General features: G+C 49.7%; 1 protein-coding gene across 6 annotated transcripts in view; it reads right to left on the minus strand.

Moving 5' to 3' along the window:
- Positions 1–4,623: 4,623 nt before the first annotated feature.
- The window catches only part of FKBP15 (FKBP prolyl isomerase family member 15), a 28,809-nt gene continuing 12,676 nt past the window's right edge, over positions 4,624–20,756 (minus strand). For 3 of the 6 annotated variants that reach the window (XM_068914950.1, XM_068914952.1, XM_068914953.1), the window contains 16 exons: positions 19,499–19,592; positions 18,928–19,037; positions 18,402–18,512; positions 17,748–17,842; positions 16,921–17,023; positions 14,931–14,963; positions 13,058–13,229; positions 11,638–11,774; positions 11,160–11,315; positions 10,323–10,475; positions 9,861–9,953; positions 9,309–9,419; positions 8,683–8,790; positions 7,698–8,464; positions 7,105–7,195; positions 4,624–6,572 (listed from right to left, as the gene is read on the minus strand). In XM_068914950.1, coding sequence (XP_068771051.1) covers positions 6,498–6,572; positions 7,105–7,195; positions 7,698–8,464; positions 8,683–8,790; positions 9,309–9,419; positions 9,861–9,953; positions 10,323–10,475; positions 11,160–11,315; positions 11,638–11,774; positions 13,058–13,229; positions 14,931–14,963; positions 16,921–17,023; positions 17,748–17,842; positions 18,402–18,512; positions 18,928–19,037; positions 19,499–19,592 — 2,409 coding nt within the window. In that variant the 3' untranslated portion in view covers positions 4,624–6,497. The remainder of the gene's footprint in view (positions 6,573–7,104; positions 7,196–7,697; positions 8,465–8,682; positions 8,791–9,308; positions 9,420–9,860; positions 9,954–10,322; positions 10,476–11,159; positions 11,316–11,637; positions 11,775–13,057; positions 13,230–14,930; positions 14,964–16,920; positions 17,024–17,747; positions 17,843–18,401; positions 18,513–18,927; positions 19,038–19,498; positions 19,593–20,756) is intronic. The other 3 variants (XM_068914954.1, XM_068914951.1, XM_009668125.2) reach the window with 1 other exon arrangement.

Raw genomic sequence — 20,756 nt, forward strand, 5'->3', positions numbered from 1 at the left:
GCCCTGCCCGTCCTGCAGTCTGAGCGCCAGTGGAAGGAGCGAGTCTGTGATGGCCCCAGAGCCAGCGCTTGAGGTATCTGCTCTGGCCAGAAGAGGCCCGGGGGGGGCGGGGGGGGTTCTTCATCGCAAAAAAAAAAAAAAAAAAAAAAAAAAAGTCATGTTTTGGGCAGAAAGTGTTACTGCCACCTGACAGGCAGGGCAAATCCAGCCGCGAGAGGGAGGGCTGGGGCGAGGCCTGACAGAGCTCTGCGCTGCGTCTGCGCTTTGGCATTTGGGCAGTTCTCCATTGTCATTAATAAGTAACAACCCCAGTAAAGTCTTTTGTCTCTTGACCTTGAAGTATAAAAATGCAGCGATAAGCCTGGTCCTCTCGCAACCTTTCCCCAGGAAAAGCCATTAAAAAGGCAGCTGGTTTCTGCTGGTAATTATTTGCTCCCTTTTTCCTTCTAGAGAGGGCAGCTGGGGCAGCGCAGAAAGCTGGGCTCCAGCTTCTCCTGCCCCGGAGCCGCAGCCTGCCCGGCACAGCGGGGCCCCGCCGTCTGGGTTGCTGTTTCTACCCAGTCCAGGCTGGAGAAGCGGCGCGTGGTTGCCTCAGCCCTCGTTGCCGGGGCTGCCAGAGCGGCGGCAGAGCTGCCACGCGCCTGGCTGTCCCAGCATCGCCGCCTGCTCCTCGCCCGCGTCGAGTCTGGGCAGAACGTGGGGCTTCGGCCTTCCCTCTTGAGCTGCGCGCTGCAGAGCAGCTCCAGCGACCTCGTCGGTGGGCGCGCCGGGACGCCTCCACTGCGAGCGTCTCGCGGTCGCTACCCGCGCGCGGATCGGCGCGCGCGGCCTCGCGGCGGCGCCAAGTTTGCTGGTGCTCAGAGCTGTTCCCAACCCGTTAGTCGTGGGGGACGCACAGCCCTGGCGCAGCGCGGGGCTGCGGGCAGCCAGAGCCCCTGGCGCCGGGAAGGCACGCGCGGCTGAGCCGGGCGCTCGGGTCCGCTTTGGCGGGGTGCGAGGTGAGGCGGGACGCCCCGCAGCGGCTCGTGCCCGGGGTGCGGCGCCGGCAGGGAGCTCCGGATGCACGCGGGGGGGCCGGCGGCGGGGGGTCCTGGGCTCAGCACGCCCCGGGACCAGGCAGCGTTCGTTCGGCGGGGCGGCTTCAGGCGCCGAGGGACAGGGCCCAGCGCGGCGGCGGGAAGGGTGGCAGCTCCCAGGTGTCCCCTCCTGTCCGCCTGCGCGGCTGGGCCGCTGCCCTAGCGCTCTCCGGGCCGGGCAGCGGTCGTGAGTGACAGGACGTCGGGGCAAGGTCCGCCGCGGCCCGAAAACAAGCCCCGCGGCCGGAGGAAGCGCTGGCCGCCCGCGCCGGCGCTGCCGCCTGGAAGGGCAAGCCGAGCCCTGGCTTTGGCCCCTGGTTTCGTCCCCCCCGCCGCCGCCGGCACTGCGCCAGCCCCCCCCCGCCGCCGGCTCGGGCCCCGCCACGGCTCGCGCGTCCTCCGCAGCGCCCGGCGGCCAGCGAGTCCCGAGGCCGGGAAAGACCGGCTGCCGGGTGGCGAAGCCGCGCCGTAAAGCTTCCCTGCCCTTCGCCCGCTGCCGAACGCCGCGGCGGCCGCCCGGGGCCCAGCGACTCGCCGCGGCGGCGCTTCGAGCGGGCGGAAGGAGGGCGGCTGCGCCGGGGCCTTGCCGCGGGCCCCGGCGGGCTGCTTTCGCCTGGTCAGCCGGTGCTAAAAAATCGAATACGCCGTATTTATTTTGGCAATAACAGCGTTGCTGAGTTGTAAGAGAAATTAAAAAAACAAACCAAAAAATTTGTTTCCACAGCCTGAGAGCCTGGAGGCTGAAAACCGCTTGCGTTTCGGAGGCAAACGTTGGCGAAGCAGCTGGGAACCCAGCAAGCACCCAGCCAAGGGCTGCTGCGCCGCTCGGCCCGCGGTAATTTCGGGGCCCGGCTCCCGAATTTGGCGCCGCCGGGCGTTTCGTGAGCGCCGGGGGCCCCGCCGAGCCGCTGGCCGTCGGCGCGGGGCCGCGGGAGGAGGAGCGTGCCGCTCCGGCGCCCGGCGCGGCTCCCCTGCCTCCCGCCGGGGCGAAGTTCGGCCGGGGGCGGCGGCGCTCGGCCCGGCCCTCCCCGCCGCCCGGCCTTCAAAAGGGGCTGCCCGGCGGCGGCCGCGCTTGGCTCCCCTCGGGCCGGCGGGCAGCGGCATGGCGGCGGCGGCGGCAGCGGCGGCGCTGGCAGCCCTGCCGGCGGCGGAGGCCGGCGGGGAGTGCGGCATCTGCTACGAGGCGTACCGGGCGGCCGGGGCGGGCCGGGCGCCCCAGCAGCTGCCCTGCCGCCATTCCCTCTGCCTCAGCTGCCTCCGCAAGCTCGTCTGCCGCGCCGCCGCCGTCGCCTTCGTCAGCTGCCCCTTCTGCAGGACGGTGACGCTGGTGCCGGAAGTGGCCCCCGGCGCCGAGGGGGGCGGCCCGGGGAACGCGCCGGCCCTGGGCTTCCTCCGCGGCGCCTGCCCGCCGGCCGGGAGCGAGGAGGAAGGCGCCCGCCAGGCCTCGGCGCGCTCCTTGGCGGCCGAGGCGACCCACGCCCCCATCTTCGCCGTGAGCGGCATGATGGCGCCCTGCGGCCTGCGCCGCGGCCCCGAGATGCCGGGCGCCTTCGTGCTGGGGCTGCCGGCCCGGGGGCTGCTGGTGGACACGCAGCCGCCCCTCACCTCCATGGAGAACCTGCGCCTCGGCTTCGCCGCCGGCATCCTCGTCCTCATCGTCTCCACCTTCTTCCTGCTCGTTTTCCTCAAGTAGGCCGGCTCGGGGCAGCGGGCGCCCCGGGACGGGGCCGAGGGGCTCCCCTCGCCGTTGCTGGCGCCCCGCTATCGCCCCTGGGCTGCCCCGGCCTCACGGGACTGCGACGGGGTCCTGAGCCACCTCCAGGCCCCGGGAAGGACCCAGCACGGGGCTGGGAGGCCTCAGCACCCCCCAGGCCGTGGCCCAGGCGCGCGGGGGGCTGCAGCTCCCTCAGCCGTGGCTGCTGGCAGCTCCACGTGTGGGCCCCAGGGCATCAGACTCGTTAACAATTAACTTATTTCAGCGCTCTCCTTCACCTCCCGGGGTTTGGCTGCGCTGGGATCCACGTGGAGCCCCCTGGACCCCCCCGGTGACAGCTCGCCGGGAGCCACCCCGCAGAGCCGCTTCCTGCTGCTGCAGTCCCTGAGGCTGGAAAACGTCTCCGGAAAACTCCTCCATCCGCATTTCTGCGGGGCAACGGCCGCATCCACGTACCAGGAGGGGGCCGAGGTCCAGCCTCCGCCGCTGCCTGCAGGGGAGCCCGGCCGGCCGGCCGGGGTTTTAATTGCGCCTGCTCTGCAACGGGGCTGGAGCCGGATTCGACGGGAGCTGGCGCACGCCGCAGCGCTCCGCGGACCTCGGCGAGGGCCAGCCGCCTCCGCGGCATCAGGCAGCGAGGGCAGGGTTAAAGGGGATGGGAAAGGTCCTTCCTCTATTGCTTTTCTGCGGGTGAAACAGTTAAAAACAAGGGAAAAAGCCCCTTCGCCTGGCGGTCCGCAGAGCGACGGCGCAGAGCCGACCGCGAGAGTTTGTAACGTGCGCACGGAGGGATGCGATCTAAGGGCACAGGAGGGGCCCTGCGCCAGCCCCGAGATGAGACGTTTCCTGATCATATTAAAGACACAGGTTGATGCGCAGCGCTCTTCTCCTGCCTCCTTCCTTGTACCCAAGGCAGGGACAGTTTCTCAGGGAAGGCATTCGGGAGCACAACACGCTGCCTCTGTCTCCGAAGCCAGCGCAGCAGAGAGGAGCAGTCATGGAGGAGGGAACCTCAGGGCGGGAGGTCCTCACCTCCACCGAGCTCCTGGAGAAACTGGGTGCCGAGTCCCCACGTTCACCCAGCAGCACCTTGGGGGCATCTCTGCTGTGCAGCTTGTGCCCTCCATGATACCCCCTCCTCCTGCCTGCAGATTAGCACCCACGTGCCAAAACAGCCCCCTACAAAGGCATCCGTCCCAGGCCTGGACTAGGTAAGTCCATCACTGCCAGGGCCCTTGAGCCCCAGAGCCTGCTACCTCCATGGGGGGCACACAGGCTTCTCACGTTCACCCCTCCTGCCCTCAGAAGCACGTGCAGAAGAGCAAAACTGTTTTATTTTTAGCTACTAAGCTTTAGCCATAAAAATCTTAGAAGCTATAGGCTAAGGTAAAGGGAGGTACCAAGGCAGGGAGCAGTTGTGCTACCCACTGCGCCTGCCGTACAGAGAGACAAGTTTCAAATCCACACCCCAGTCTATGCCCAGGGCAAACGGGCACAGGAGGGTTTCTATTAGCTACAGTCCTCTTTCCTCCGCAGCTGCCTACGGCAGGTGGAGACACCCAGAGTCACCTTAGGAGAGAGCAGGCGGCTGCAAACACTTCCCATGGAGCCTCGTGGAGAACCAGGCAAGTGATGTGTGCCTCTCACATGAGCACAGGGCTGGGGACTTGCACACGTGGGGACGTGACAGCCTCAGGAGCTGCAGTCACAAGGTGAAGGGACCTTCTCTCCTTTCCCAGGAGAAAGTTCTCCCCACAGTAGAGTTTCCAGACCAAAGAATCAGAGCTAAGCTAGATTTCAAACGCCCATGCAAAAGCAACGACAAAAAAAAGATACAGGCTTAATTGCACTTTATTTTTCAAAAAGTGAAATGCAAATCGTTCAGGTTGTCTATCTGTAATTGGGAACAAGAAGGGGAATTTTTTAGTATTAGTAACCACCTCCCCCAGGACGTTACCCCAGAAATGGTTCCAAAGGCCACTTCAGGCTATCTACACTCAGACCATCACAAGGAAGGGGACCCACGGAAGATCTGCGTTTCACATACTATCATTCAGCACTGAATAATTACTCAGCACATACTATCAGTCAGCACTTTGACTTGCGGAGCTGCTCTCAAGGAAATCCCACCAACGTTGACCCTACAACACAAGCATTTGCGTGTGAGCAGGTTGGCGAGGTCACAAGCTTTGGTCTCATCCACAATTTTAGCTGCATTTGGCAATCTATCACACTGAGGGTGCAAAGCAGGGGCAGGGACCTGGCGCACTGCTACATTTTAAGTGGGGGAATGCCCAGTATTTTGTATAGTCTTCCTAGATGCAATTTCTTGGAAGAGAAGAGCAAGTCCAGTTCAGAGATGATGAGAAACAGTTGTAGAACTGATTTTTAAGAACTTCCATTGTATTAAAGGGAAAGGTTTTTCTGCTCGCTTTTAAAGACACTAAGAACCATTTATACTTCCAAGTTGTGTCAGTGCAGGTGAGCCTAGAAACAAAAGTGCCACCAGCAATTAAACTTGTTTGCCCAGTTGTCTATCCTCATTGCTTTCCTCTCTTGCTCCACTTAGACTGAGAAGTTACATCCCAAACCCTTGGTTGCCTGGCACATGCTATAACCTGGCCTTTGTCCAGCCACCATTTGGTAATTTTACCTTGTGCCATGATCATGACACTTTAAGCAGCAGCAAGAGAAAAAGGCACAGGAGATAGGCTTGGCTGCTTACAGTAACTCTCTTTCTCTCTAGACAAGGAGCACATTAACGTGTCTGTATCGCTGCTAATGAGGGGCTTCCTCTGCCAATGAAGCATACCAGAAAAAGATCTCACCTCTGCACGCGAACAGAGTGAGAAAAAGCGAGTATAACACAGTCTGTGCAGTGAGTCGGTTCCATGCGACCTGGGTGAGCCTCAGGCCGCTCTATAAAACATGGGCGGGGATTTGGCTTTTCCCAACAGCAATTACTAGATGCTACATCTGTGCTTGGAGCATTGGTCCCACGGAGCCCCTAGTGCTGGTACTGCTAAAGGGCACCTCTGCCAAGCAGGCCTTGGGTCAACAAGCACCATGTGTGCTGCAGCTCTGAACATCCAGCCGTCCCAACCTGAACTGCCTCGGCCCCTGGGGGTTTCACAAGCTGCCTGTGCAGAGCCTGTGGCTCACAAAATGCACCTGCCCTGGGTCTCTTGGCTGAATCACCCACCTCCACTGCTAAGCATGTGGTGATGAGCCAGCGTAGAGCTCCTGGGAGCCACCCCTTGGGACTAACACAGACATAGTCCAAGGAGACCCTGACTGGGAAAGGAGGAGAGATTTTAGTCTAGTTTTTAAAATCGTAACTTAATGCAAGGTTCTGCCCAAATTGTTCTTCTGAAACACTTTACAAAGTTCATATTTGCATAAAGTTTCAGATTAATGAATCAAGGGTTCACATAAGCAGGACAGCAACACAAACATGCAGTAAGACTGGTCAGTTCTTCCAGCAAGTCCCAATCTCTGTGCATGTTTGTCAGGTCAGAAAGACGGGTCTGAGTGTCCAAGAGTGCAAAAAGAACCACTTGCTCTCAGACCCCATCAGCCTGCAATACAACAGCCTGGAAAGTCCCCGGTTGTTCACAACTATCCCATATATGCAGCTCGTAAGTGCCAAGTGCACGCAAGGAGGCCATGCCCAGAGGAGATGGCTCACAGGCTTGCCATCCGGCTCTTCATCCCAGCCAGTCCAGATCATCATCATCATCGTCACCAAAGAGCGGAGCTGGAGGGGGGCGTCCCTTCATGCTCTGGAAACCAGAGGGAAACCGTCAGTCTTAACAGCTTCCCACTATTTAGCAATTCCTATACAACTCAGAGGCTCTGAAGTCTCCATCAGCTATAGGGAGATTATATCAAGAAACCTCACTAGTGATATTTTTGTCTTTTTCACATTCTGTCTTAATCTAAGAGAGATGCTTAAAGACTAAAAGCAATAAGAGAGAGAGAGAGAGGACACTAACAACCCTCTGAGGTTCTTGTAAGATTAGAGTTATAACTGAAAGCGCTACAGCTTTATAACGATACTTGAATTAATACAGGCCATCTTAACTAACTTCATGTCAGCAGGAGTTTGCTGTCACTCTCATATCCCGCTCGGCTTCAAGTTCAACAAGAAACAGTCCCAACTATTGCAAATTCAAAACAGAGAGCATATGGGAAGCTCTGACCCCAGTTACCAGGAGCCTATCAGCTCCCACTGCCACGGAAAGGATTTCATGGAGAAGCTACAGCTTAATGCATGGAGCAGTTGAGTGGGAATGGAAAGATACAAACACTTACCACTTCTTCCTCATCTTCCTCCTCGGACGGAACTCGAGGCTTCAGTGGCTTATGAGATGCCGTTTTAAAGAAGTTGTCATCCTCGAAAAGGCTACAGGAACGCAAAGAATTAGCAGCTCACCTGCCAATGATGGCATCTTGGTTTCCTTTTACATGTTATATTAAGAATGATGCAAGTCTCATCACTCAAGCAAACTCAGCGTACTCAGGTACTATTCACCAATGCGGAACAGTGCACTGAGTGCCCTGGCAGCCATCAACAACACAGATCCCAGAGAAATTGCACACTCCCCTCCGCGCTCAGCTAGGAGCTGTCTACAAGGGACAAGAGCAACACTGCCTCCCTCCAGACACTCTGGTCTGCAACTGCCTTCCCAGCAGAGCACGCCCCAGACAGCCTGGACTCCACCAGCAGCCTGGCTTGGGCCAGCTGGGACTAGCACCCTGACAGCTGCTCAGCCCTACTGCGTGTGCTGTCCTAACAGCGGAGCGTACCAGCCACTGGTGGGCTGCACCTCTGGGCACGCTGCCATGCTAGCCTGAGCAGTCAGCAGGAGAATGAGACAGTGGCTACCCCAGCAGTCCTAGCTCACCTGGAATCCGTCTGCCTGGGGCTGGAGCCCGGTTCCTGGTGTCCTGGTGTTTCTCCGAGGATAGTTGAACTCCTCTCTTCTGCGATGGATACTGAAGCAGGCTCCATCTCAGAGCTATCCCCATCAGAGGTGCCTGTACAGTTCCCTCCCTCACTATTTAAGGGAGGGGGCTCTAAACCTCCCACAAGCTCCTCTGCCTTCTCCGTAGCTTGCTTTTCTGGAAGCACGGCCACATCCACTTCTCTCAGCTTTGTTTCTAGAACAGAAGCTTCTCCCTGCAAACATACTCCTGAGGGACTGCATTCATTCTCAGCTACCCTGATGGGACTGCTCTCCTCCTTTTGCTCGGCTAAACCAAAGTCCTCATCCACCTCAGAAACAGGCTGTCCTGCAAGCACCAGGCCCTTATCAGGATTCAGACAGGATTCAGGTCCTGAGGAGGCAAGTTCCCCACGAACCCCTAGGGCCTTCTCCTCTTCTGACACACCACTGTTTTGTGTAGCCTGTTCCTCCTCAGGAGTTCTGGGCCTGGCAGCCAGAGCAGCAGACTCGCCTTCTTGGTCAGACACTGTCGAGCCTATGGTTACCTCCCCAGGATCAGCTGGGCATGTAGCGCTCCGTGCCGGGCTATGCTGCATGGGCTCTCCGTGGTCTTCCTTTGCTCCAAGTGATCCCTTCTGTTTCCCTGCTCCTGTTCCAGACTCCTCCGCTTTACTGTCATGCTCTTGTCTCTCTTGCTGCCTATCGAGTAGCTGCAGTGTTACAGTCTTTAAAAAAAAAAAAAAAATTTTTTTTAGTAGGGAGAACACAGGTTATACTTCTAGATGAGCTACTGCAGATTCCTGTGTCTTCTCCCACTGCTGGGCTGCTTTGCTACCCATGACAAACTTCTTAACAGTTATTTCAGACTCACAAAACAAATTGGTGCTTTTAGGCCAAGCCTCCTTCCTTCACATTTATCACCTCATAAGCATCTCAGTTGTACCTTAATAGTGTTCATGACAACACCCAGAACCGTCCTGCCACTGTATGTCTCTTCCAGTTCAAATTCACCCCGAAGAGATTGAAACACGCCATTCATGATCTTCTTTACCTGAAAAGAAAAAGAAAGAAACAAAGACCTGTCTCATTAACTTGTGAAGCACTGGACTCAAAAATCAGATACTTCTCCAGGTGAGGGAGCAATAAACCCAGCAAAACACATTTAGTTTCAAAGAATTCATTTTTCACATTAGAAATTCCAATACTGAAGTAGAATAAATGGTCACGTTTAGATTCTGAAACGTTATACACACACACACCAAAGCCATCCCTCCAGAACTGAGGCAGGTTGCTGCTAATTTCCTATCATTCTTTGAAGTCTTAAATCAAAGTTTAAATCTTAAGTTTTATTGTAAAGATTAAGCAACAGAGTGTGCAGCTAGAATTAAGAATCGCATCCTTTCTTCCTCTACAGACCCTGCTACTAGAAACACATCATATAATATCCAGTGCTAGCCCAAAGGATAAGACTTTTTTTTTTTTTTAAATTTCTCCTCAATAGAGAAATAACTCAAGCTAAAAGGAGAGAAGAGATCTGCCTAATAAGAAGTACTTGCTAGCCAAGCTCACTTCTTCTGTGAAGTCTGCAGGTGGAGATCTGTCCCGATTCTTCTCTAGCTCTTGTACGCGTTCTTCATAGTCAGCCTTCAGCACCACAACATCATTCTGCAAGGCTGAATACTGCCAAGGAGAGACAAAGTTAGAACAGCTTCACAGACGGGACCACAATTAACCTTGCACTGGAACGGTTAGCTGTAAACTCTGTTTTAGCAAGGGGTAAAACTGCTGAGTGTAGTTTCAAGCAGGACTTTGACAGAGAGCTGCAGAAGACTCCTCCGAAACTAGTAGCACCAAACCAAAGAGAGTCAACCAAGCAAAATCCTTGCTGACCCACACCCATGTCCTGAACTCTTCCAGCTCATGTAACACCAAGAATGTGCAGGGCATTACTGAGCTCCCAGTGAAAGGAGGGCTGGGTCTCATCATTGGGCCTGTTCTGGTTTCCTGGAAGCATTGTGAAGTTCTTCTTTCCCTCCAACAAGGCACTCATGCTCTTGTTCTGGACATAGGTGGCCTGAGGCTAGCGATTGCTGCACACCAGCTTATATTCAGTTGCTTTACCTTCTCTCTGATAGGCTCTAGTTGCTCCAAACGTTGCTGGAACTCAGATAGCTTCTGCTCCTCTGCTTTTTTCGAGTGTTTTAGAGCCACAAGCTGAAAGATAAGAACTGAAACCCATCAGTTTACACCCCTTTTCAGTATCACCTCATTCAAGGCTATTTCTGCTCAAAAACAGTCACTCAAATAGAACAGCACAGTTTAGCGGAAGAGACTGTAACCGCTGCTTTAGTCTAAGACCGACATCTTTTTGGCTCTACCTCATTCAGAGCTGCAGTAACAAATCCACTAGCCAAGCAACCCAGTGTAGCAGAAACAAGTACAGACACCTTACTAACAAGTTCAAACTCCAAACAGTTTGAACAGAACTGAAAGACAAACCACAACCAGGTGGCAGGGAACTGTGGGTTACAGTTACTGATTATCTAGCACATTACATTTCAGCAGTGAGGAACAGCTCTTTACCTTCTCTTCCAGCTGGGACACCTTCTCTTGCAGAGAGTCTCTCTGCTCACACACCTCCTGGTACTGCCTAACGTGTTGCTCCTTGGCCGAGGCCAGCATACGTTCACATTTGGCTTCCCACTGGGATTCCAGCTCTGCCTGGATGAGTGACAGCTGCCCATCATGCAAGAAAGGTCATTAGGAACACACACACACTTGATCTGTATTTGCACAGCAGGTTGCTGAAAGCCTGGGGCCTGGCAAGTGGTGGAAAAGCAACACCTCCTGCCCTAGGCTGGAATACCAACACGCAGATAGCAGCCCTGAAGCAGTCATGTATTCCTGCCCACACCTCTCAGAGTTCAATTCTGGCCACAAGCCCCAGGCTGGCCTGAAGGCCTGGCTCAGGCTTCAGCCCTCTTGGCTCATCTCTAAGCAGTCCCTTCACTCATTAGCGGCCTTATGTTCTTCTCTCTACTACAAACTGAGTTCAGTTCAACTCCTTTCCTTGGTTTGACGTTCTCTTTAATGTAGTCAATTTGATATGGCATGCCGGTTCGTATCAATGCTGCATCCAGAACTCTGCAGCCTTCTTGCCTACCCAAGTCATACACTTCTTTATGGAGACATCAGTATAAACCCTGGAGTCAGAGGCAGGGCCAATAAGCACCAGCAAATATATTTCAGATGGGCAACAGAAGTGAAGAAGTGAACCCTGTGCGAGAACCACCCCCCTAAAAGCACGAAGATACTGTTTTCATTCTTTTACTACCTGAGCAGTTTTGGGGCTCATTTCCTACCTATAAATTCCTACAAGTCTTCCAGACACTTGCTGGAGAAGCAGCCATGCCTCCTCACCTGCTCCGCTGCTGCCTGGTCAGTTGAAGTCCGTGCCTTTTTCAGCAGCTGTCGAAGCTTGTCCAATTCCTGCTGATACGATTTGCGTATCTCTTCCATCTCTTCTTCTGCTTGAGCTCTCTCTGAGAGAGATTTCTTCTTCCTCTCTGCAAGGTTCTGAAATAGAGAGCGAGACTTAAGCATAGGCCAGACTGTACCAAAGTAGCTTTTCTTCCTCTTGGATAAATTTCTTCGAGTGGGGAATCTTATTGCTTTAAAGTCAAGCTGAGACTTACTTCATGGGTAGGAAGGTTAACATATTACTGGATAAGACATTCAAGAGTCGCATAAGAACGAAGGACCCACCAGCACGGTGATCCTTGTCTGTGGATGAGTCAAGAGTCACCTTAACCCAACATTCTCACACGTGAAAATGCAGGTGACCTTCAGTAAACGGCTCAAATCCTGCATCTCTCTGCAGTGCTAGAGCTGAACATACCCTTTCAAGGGTCTCTTTTTCTACTTTTAAATCTGTTAGCTCTTCTTCCAGTGCTGTAATCTTCATGTCCAGGTGCCTGCGGCTCTGCTTCTCAGCTTTGAATCTAGTCTGCGTGTCTTCCGAGGCTTCTTGGAGCTCTGCAAGAATATATCTTACTGTGGATTTCAACACTACGTATTTCAGCTTAGTACGTTTTGGGGGTGGGGGGGAGGGGATGGAACAGTGCCTCTTGCACAGTAAGAGCACTCATAAGGTTAGCATCTGCAGTGGGAAACAGCATTTTTCAAGAGTTTCTTCAGTGGAAAAGGAATGCTTATACTTCAGCCTCCATCTAAACTTTTCAACCACTAGGAAATATCTCTGGCTCCTCTATAAAAGGTTAGCTATCTCAGTAAGGTCAAGAGCTTGCTTCTACAAAAGGCATCCCTGTGACAAAATAATCCTGTTCATTTTCCTGTTAGTGACAACACAGATGCACACACCCCTCAGACACCTCAGAGAATCAATATCCTCGTTCTGTCAATGGTATCAAAAAAGACTTGCTCAACCGCAACAAATGCCTGGCATGAAACCTCAGATGTCATATCCATAATTAGCTATTTTGACAAAGCATATAATCAAGACACGTTTTGCCTACAAGAAAGAGAGCCTGTCATAGAGAATTGTGAGAAGAGCCAAACAAACCAGGAGTTTGTCAACTCTGGAAGAGTCCACATTGAACCACAGAAATATCTGCTAAGATTATTCCCTGCTCCCTCATCTAATGCCAAAGAGGGAATCAGCTTCTTTTCATAAACTGCATCTCCACAGCATCCAGTGCAGGCCAAGATTGATATCACAGGGCACTACTGATGGACATAGAAGGAACGTGATCAAAACCATGAGCTAAAGGGAGAAGAGACAAGGAGAGGAAAGAAAAAAAAAAAAAATCACCACACACCACAGAAATGATACCTCCTGGGGGAGTTCTGGCAAAAAATGCTGAGCACCAAACCCTGTGGGCTCCTCCACACAAGAAAAAAAATGCACTTTTCCCATCAAAACAAGGAAACAGAGCACACAGCAGTAGTATAAGGAGAGAACGAGTTTTTGACTGATCACTTTGTTCACCAAGCCCAGCGTCAGGTTTCCAGTGCACCCCGTGAGGTATGCCTACAGAAGAGCATTAGAACAGGGTAAATATGCAGTGATGCTTCCCCAGGCTACCACCTACTGCAACTGCAATAGCTTTGTAACATACTGTGTGGTGCCCTTTCATTAGTTTGGAAGAGGGTTCTGCTTAGACACACTGGGGTAACCTGCAAGGCCTCATGGCAACGGAAACTGCCCACTGGAAAAGCTTCCAGCATAGCCAGTGTTGGCCAACAAAACAGCAGGCTAAACGAGGAAGTTAACCCTCACTGCACAACACGACCCTTACCTGCCAACTGTCCTTGCAGTTTGTTGAGCTGCATCTCATGACGCTCTGCCTCCTGCAGGGCAGCAGATAGCTGTTTCCGCAGGTCCATTTCCTTCTTCTGGTGGGCAGTCAGCTCCAGCTGCAGATGGGAAACCTGTGCCGTGGCAGTTGCTAACTCCTCTGCAACCTTGGCCTGCATCACAGAAGGGAGCAGGGAAGGGGGAAAAAAGGGAATAGCAAGGTATGCGGGTGCAAGAAGGTGCCAAAACTGTTCTCACAGGCAGAACTAATGAGGTACTAGAGACCTAGAGTCTACGCTTACTTTCATGAATTAAATGACAGACCAACTACCTCCTCCTGACTACTACTCTGTCAGAAATAACTTGCCCCCCATCTCAGGGTAAACAGAGCTCAGGCAGGTTTTGCAGACCTACGTGCTGGGATCCAGGACCTCAGAGACACTTCCAGTTTGAGGAGGTAACGATAACTTTGTGCTACGTTACTGTGAGTCATTGGGCAGTAACCTGCCCAGACCAACTAGAAAATTGCACAAGGCTACCAACAATCACCACCACATCAGCTCACCTCAGTGTTATTTCCTGCAAAGCTTAAACATGTTTTTAAGACTACTGCTGGTGATTGGTGGCTCTGTTTGGAGTTTTCAGGCTATGAGAATATCCACCCAGGTAAGAGCCTGGGCTCCAAGATCTAACTATCCTTAATAAGCTTACAAAGCTACAGATAATATAGGCTTGTTTCAGTCAAAAAGAGCCCCTTCCCTCCAGAGGACACAGCACATAGTCACTTTGAGGTGCCTGAAGGGCAAGATAGTCATTTTAGAGCGTGCTTCTCTCAATAATTTGTTGACCTGTTCAGATTTAGTATTGTTAGTCAGTGACTCACGGAAAAACCAGAACCTAATACAGCTTGTTAGACAACACGTAAACAACATGCTAAGAGAGGCTTAAAGGCATCAAGACAAAGACACAAACAATGATATGTCCCCAATCTTGTTCTGTAGGACATACAAACTTCAGAGGATGCTCTGCAGAGACAAAACTACTTCCTTCAGGAAACCTCACTCGCTGCAGGGGATGCCTAAGCAGTTTCCATATCTATGCCTACGTTCAGACTCCTAACAGCTGTTCCTGTAACTGATAAGTTGTCCTGAACTGGAGTTTCTATATAGTCTCTTCAGTCCATGACCACCACCTTCTGGCAGAGAAGAGTTGTGAGCCAAATCCTTTCAACTACAGTAAGGATGAATATGTGCTGACCTCGAGGGCGAGGATACTATGCCATTCATTTTAAGAACCATTTTAACAGAGCCTGGCTAAAAGCAGATCTGCTTTCCTGTTTCATTTCCATAAACGTCTCACTGAAGTTCAAGATACTAACTCCTAGCGCCCTTAAAACAAAATAAAGCCCCAAGCCACATCAGAAGATCATTTTAACGCTTGCCTCTGTCTTTAAGGGCACGTAAGAAAAAGTAAAAGGGAAATTTTACGCCAAGAACTTAATAGACCTAAGTCTCTGCCATGAATGCTTCAATCTATACTAGCTCAGCTCCAGCCTCCAGCTTTCAGGTTCCAAGAATCATATGTAATCTATAGCTGACAATTATATGATCACATCCTACTTCTCCCATGAAGGGGGTAAAACGAGCAGCGATGTGACAACGCTCTTTCAAAGGGCTCCCCTAGAAAGAGGTGGCCAATGGCTATACTACCAGCTTTAACACCCTTTTCCCAGTTGAAAATCTGTGCTAATTCAAGATCCGAGACGCTTCCTCTAATGCCAATGAGTATCTATAGCTAGTTGAAGAGGAAGCTGGGCTGATGCTATCTAGGGCACAATTATCTATTATCTACACAGTCAGCAGACACTGCCTCACCTGGTCCCAGCCCCGATCCACTGGCAGCATGTGCTAGGAAAAGAAAGCAGTAACAGGAAACAGGAAGAGTTAAGAACACAACTTGAAAGGCAGAGGCATTAATCATCATCAGAAAAGCTAAGTGCTTCATTACAGGAGCCTGAGACATGCCAGCGAAGCATATAAATTATTTCAAGAGCTGCAAAAGCTCAAAGACAAAAAAACGTAGTGAAGCCTGGCTTAAAAACAGAAGAGAAGCTACATGTATCCTTACTCAGATACATTGTACACACCCTTTACAGACCAGCAAGCAGCAGACTGGTAGTTTGCAGCTCTTACTCTTGATTATCATCATTTCACTGCAGTGGAAAGCGTGGGGAATTATCAACGTTGTGGAACATAAACCTTGATTTAAAGCTCTGATATGCTCTCCAAGGGTCAAAGATCCATAACCCAAAGGCAGCAACTTATTAACACTTCTCAGGTATCCTGGATACAGAGGCCTGGCATATATCACAAAATAAACGGTGATTCCCAACTTTCAAGTAAAGAAGAGAGAGAAGAGTTTACAATTCTCTTCCTTGGTTCTGTTACCAAAGCTAGAGACAGATTCCTATACAGTTATCTCAGCGATTGCAGTCACAGAGCAAGCTAGATCAGATAATAGGAAGAAGGAGGAATGTCAGACTTTGTGTTTACAGTCAACACACTCTCAAAACTAGGGGAGAATTTCTCCAGTGCAAGTTATGGCTTTTTTGATCTAGTCTGGGGTCTATTCATGCAATAGTGTTATCACCTAGCAGGCAGAGACTACTGAATCAAGTGAATTCATACTGCAGATGAGTCCTGAGAGATTCCTGAAGATCAGATCTTACAGCTCTAGAAGTTGCTTCCTCCCCAAGCTACTCTCCATGTAAGCGGGATGTTGTGCTCACTGACGGACAGAAATTTCACTGAAAGGAATTCTATTGATGATTTCAATCTGACTTATTCCTGGTTAGAATCTCTCACATACCCTATGTATTACAGTTATTTCTGTAGTTTGACCTGGGCCCTCAGTGAAAAAATACAGCCCTCTTTCTCCATCTACTGGCACCAGCATACGTGTGTCAGCCATTTATTGCTCTATTCTTTAGCCTACAGGAACACCTCCCAGCGTACCTCAGAAAGAAGCTGTTTCCATCACTTGCAGGTGCACCAATTCACGGTTCTCATGCAGAACAAGCATTTATCATCTCATGCTTGTATTGCAGATATGCCACTCACAGTAGGGGAGCACAGTACAAGATTGAACTTGGTGGAATTTAAGAAGCTAGTGCTTGAGAAAACATAGAAGACACCATGCAACTACAGACCCCAAAACTAGCCTGACAGAGCTAGGCTGTCTTGAGTGCACTTGTACAGGATAAAAAAAAAAAAAACAACAACAAAAAAAACAACCATGTATAAGTGCATTTAACAGGTTTTGAGAACTCTTTCCCAATAGACCCTTTCACAAAAGCAAAATACATGTATTGCTATAAACAATTAGCTCTTGATTAGTATTAAAACAAACAAACAGTGCAGAAAGACTGCAATGAACGAACTCTAGTGGAAAATCATTTTTCTTACAGCTACAATCTTTATGACAGTTCAAGAGAAGGAATAAGGCTTTCCTGAAACTGTCAGTGCAATTAAATGATTTGCGTTTTCAGCCAGATGAGGCCCTGCTGATACATACAACAGTTCAACTTGTTGGCCATACACCTAAGTTAACAATAAATGAGACACCTTCCTGTTAAACTAAGAATACTCAAGCGTTAGAGATCTAGATTTATGCGCTCTGTGCTGCTTTTGTCACGAAAACCATAAAAACGTTCAAAGCTTATTCTAAACAGCTTTCAAAAGCGTCAGTTGAGAACTACGACTTAAGCCTTGACTAATAAGGCTTCATGTTTTCGTGCAACATCAAGCCCCCTTTCAAGCTACAGCCAGAGGTCTCTGACTCTGCTCATAGTCACCATAGTTTTACCTTCTCTTGTTCTGCATGCAACACTCTTGCTTGTGTGTTTTCATTTGTTGCCTGCAGCGAATGGTTCCTCTGCTCCATCAGCAAGTTACTTTGTTCAACATACCTGTTAAGAGAAGATGGCATAAGCATTTACACAAGTACCTGAAATGAAGAGAAAGGCTCAGATACAAAAGGCAATAGTTTAAAGCTCTCTTAATGACAAGTCCCGGACAATTTTGCATTATGCCTTGCGCTGAAAAGCAACTGATCTCAAAGGGGTGGAATAGGAGTGGCGAGTACTCGGCATAGATAATATCAGCCGAGATGAGACGTGTGCAACCCTGCAACTGCTCTCATGTTCCTAGCATACAGCCAAGATTTTTGATATCCTGAAATCCACGGGCCTTTGCTAGTTCCTTAAAGAAGTTATTCTCCTTCTGCAACTTAATAGGACACGCATCAAACACTGGAAGTAGGAACACAGCATCCCCTACACTTCCTTCCACCTTACTAAAAGGCTAGCAAAAGTAAAATAACCTGAGAACCAGAGAAAGAACGCTTAAGGAAGATCACGTGAGATGGCGTTTCTCCTCTTTGTACACGTTTGAGTTTACTGCAAAACCTAATTTTAGGCATAAGCCCTGTAAAGACAGGGGGTGGGCAGAAACCAACCCCCACACCAAAACACACATTTATGCCCCTCCCCCCACCCCCACAGACAAAAAACAATCCAGAACTCGTCTCCACGCTAGAGAAAGGACACCCCTCATAGTTAAACCTGACCAAACACGTGTCAGTTAGAAACAGACCTTGCAGATGCAGGCGGGCTGCACCCTCCCGCTCCTTACCTCTGATTCCGCTCAATCAGCTCGCTGATCTTCTCATTCTGTTCCTCAATTCGACTGCTCTTCTCAAATATCTCTTGCTTCAGTCTCTCATTCTCCTAAAGCATAACCCAGCACGAATATTGATCTTACTCAGACTTCCTTGCAGCAGTGCCAAACACCCCCAGCCCTTTCTATTTGTACAGATGCAGTACGGTGGTGAGGCTTATCACCTCCTGTGGAAATGTAACGGGAAGGAGGCATGCTAACTTCTAGTTCACTTTCTCACTACCGAGGGAAACTGCAAAGTATCAGACTAAGTAGTGACAAATGCAAGAACCACCTACTTCTAACACCTGCTTCAGCTGTTGAACTGCAGGATACTTTGGACGGTAAGTCTATACTGGTTCAGGATGACTTTGAATTTTTTTCACGTCAATCTTGTCACAGAACACTAAATAGGAAGATATCAGCTCTGGCTCAGAAAGTCCCCAAACCACAAGCTGTTGGGAGGCCAAAAGAGCGTTCGGGGGATTATCATAGAGTTGCTTTTGGCCAGAGGCAGGACACATGGCTAGACGGACCTTCGGTCCAAGCCAGTACAGCTATTCTCATCAGGAATAGCATCGTGGGCTCCAGTTCCTTATGAAAGGAGTCAATAAGGCCGGCCATGCTCACCTGGATTATGCGTTGGATGTTGCTCATGATCATGGAGGCTTCCATGGTCACAGACGAGATACCAGGTAGTAATAAGCTGTTACCTGTGTTTTGTTTCTTCAACTCCTCCACCTGTAGCAATAAGTCATTCTTAAGCCATAGGAAATGAATTTATGAATGTAGGTAGCAGTCAGACATCCACACAAAGAACCATTTCACCTTTCCATCTAATCACATACAGCGCTAAGTCATATGCTACTGTGTCAACTGTGACACCTCCTGAAGGGCAGCAGCGCTCTCCAAACAAAACGCATCATGTGATGTTTAAGATAGTAAGAGACAGCACCTTCTCCCAAAGCTATTCTTAGCTTTTATATAGGAGCTGAATTGCTACCACTTAAAGTCTCATAATACTGAAATTTTCATTAAGCTAGTACATCACTTACAAACTTAATGCAGGCATTTAAATAAAGCCAACCCTCCAGACTACAGCTGGAGAGCAAGTAATAGGCAGCCTTGTCAGCGAAGTTGGTATGTCACACATTACCTTTGCAGCCAGATGATCCATTTTATCTACTACTTTGCTAACAGCCATTCGGATTTCAGTGTTATGCTGCCGAGCCTCTGTCATCAAAAAGGAAGTAACATCCCCAGGCGCTAGAATGGGAAGGAGAGATCTTTAGTCCCAAGGGCAAAGCATCTTCATGCAGATATATCACGAATAATACTTAGCAGTTCTAAGCCTGCCAGATAGGACGGCCCCTCTCCTCCCAGGACCAAGAGGGACATGGCATCTGGAAAACTATTTACTTTTACCTTTACTATTACACAGTTATAGCTGGAAGTTATCAGCTATAAAATGCCTTCAGTAATACACAGCCTTGAGAATATACCTAGAGATTCCCTCCCCTTTCACCAAAGTGCCTTAAGGTAAGAAAAAGACGTACTGTGAACTCTTTGCCTCTATTCGGCATTAAAATAAGAACCTGTGAAACAGCATGGCTCTCCAGACAGGATGAATATGTATATGCTACCGTTGCTACATAAATATTCATTATAGATACCATCAACAGCAGGTATTAAAAACCTTCTGTAAAGCATGCACTTTCTTGACAAACCTTGGTAAGGTGCAGGATACATTTGTCCTACAGGCTGGAGCTGGGAAGCAGACGCAGTGGTTTGAGGGTAAGAAAATGCCATTCCTGTATAAGCCTTGCAGAACAAATTCAACGGATTAGAAGACTAGAACATATGTTTTGATGTTTCTCCCCACACTTGAGTGCTTTCCACATGCCTTTTCTCTACTCCAACCCCCTTCAAGAACAAGGATGACATTTGAAAAAACGAGTTAGGGAGCAGGAAGTCAAATTACAAAACTCTCATAGTTAAGGGAAAATAACAAAGCCACTTATATGTCAAGCCTTAGATATACGTTCACGTTACTACAGCTTAATATACTACCTTCTTCACTGATGTTTAAATAAAAGCATGCTGCCTTACACTTGTGGCAGGTGAAGACCAGCATGTGAATAGCTTACCGCTGTTATCGGACATGCAGTAATTTGAAGTCATGCTAACTTGAACACAAAGCTATTTCCTAGGAAAGACTCAAGCAGTGCAGTCCAGTTTGACTGCAACTTCACTGCTCAGTGCTAATCAGAAGCCACCAAATGGACTGAAGAATGCATTAAATATGAGTACCACCTCACTCAAGACAACTAGAATCCTACAGTTATAGAGCACCTTTATACTAATTTACTCTGAAGCAAGAAAAAAATGTTACGATATCACTTCAGCCACGTTTCTAGAAGGTTTTAGGACATCATTGTCAAACTTCCAAAACCATTTATTCAAGTCACTGTCAGATTAAAATTTCACTGTGCTCATCAAACAAGAACATATATATTTTTAATTCTGTTATTTGCTACAACTTCCTCAGTTTCAACACTTAAGAAAACTGTAAAGCCAAAGCAGTGCATCAGTGGTTTTTTTTTTAAACATACTGTTTTTATTCACTATCAAGTGTTTTTTGCCCTCAGCTTGGACCCTTTAAAAATAAACAGTGTTTGTACATAGTACATGTCACTGACTTTCAGAACCTCCAGGAAGCAGCTTAAGTTTAAAAAAAAAAAAAAAGAAAAAAAAAGAAAAAAAAAACCCACACAGAGTAGTAAGCCTAGTTTCAGACTTCGTAATATTATTTATACAATATTTAGCTTTAGGTCTTCATTACTTGATGTGGGAAGCGTATTTTAGCTTGTGCATTCAGCCTCCAAGAATTGTTCATGTTAGCAAGCAGGTCACATCACTTAACAGCAGCAGCACATGCATTTAAAAAGATTATTCTTCTGCTGGATGAAACATGACCCATGAACA

Source organism: Struthio camelus, chromosome 20 (assembly GCF_040807025.1).
Source record: "Struthio camelus isolate bStrCam1 chromosome 20, bStrCam1.hap1, whole genome shotgun sequence".
NCBI classification, from domain to species: Eukaryota; Metazoa; Chordata; class Aves; order Struthioniformes; family Struthionidae; genus Struthio; species Struthio camelus.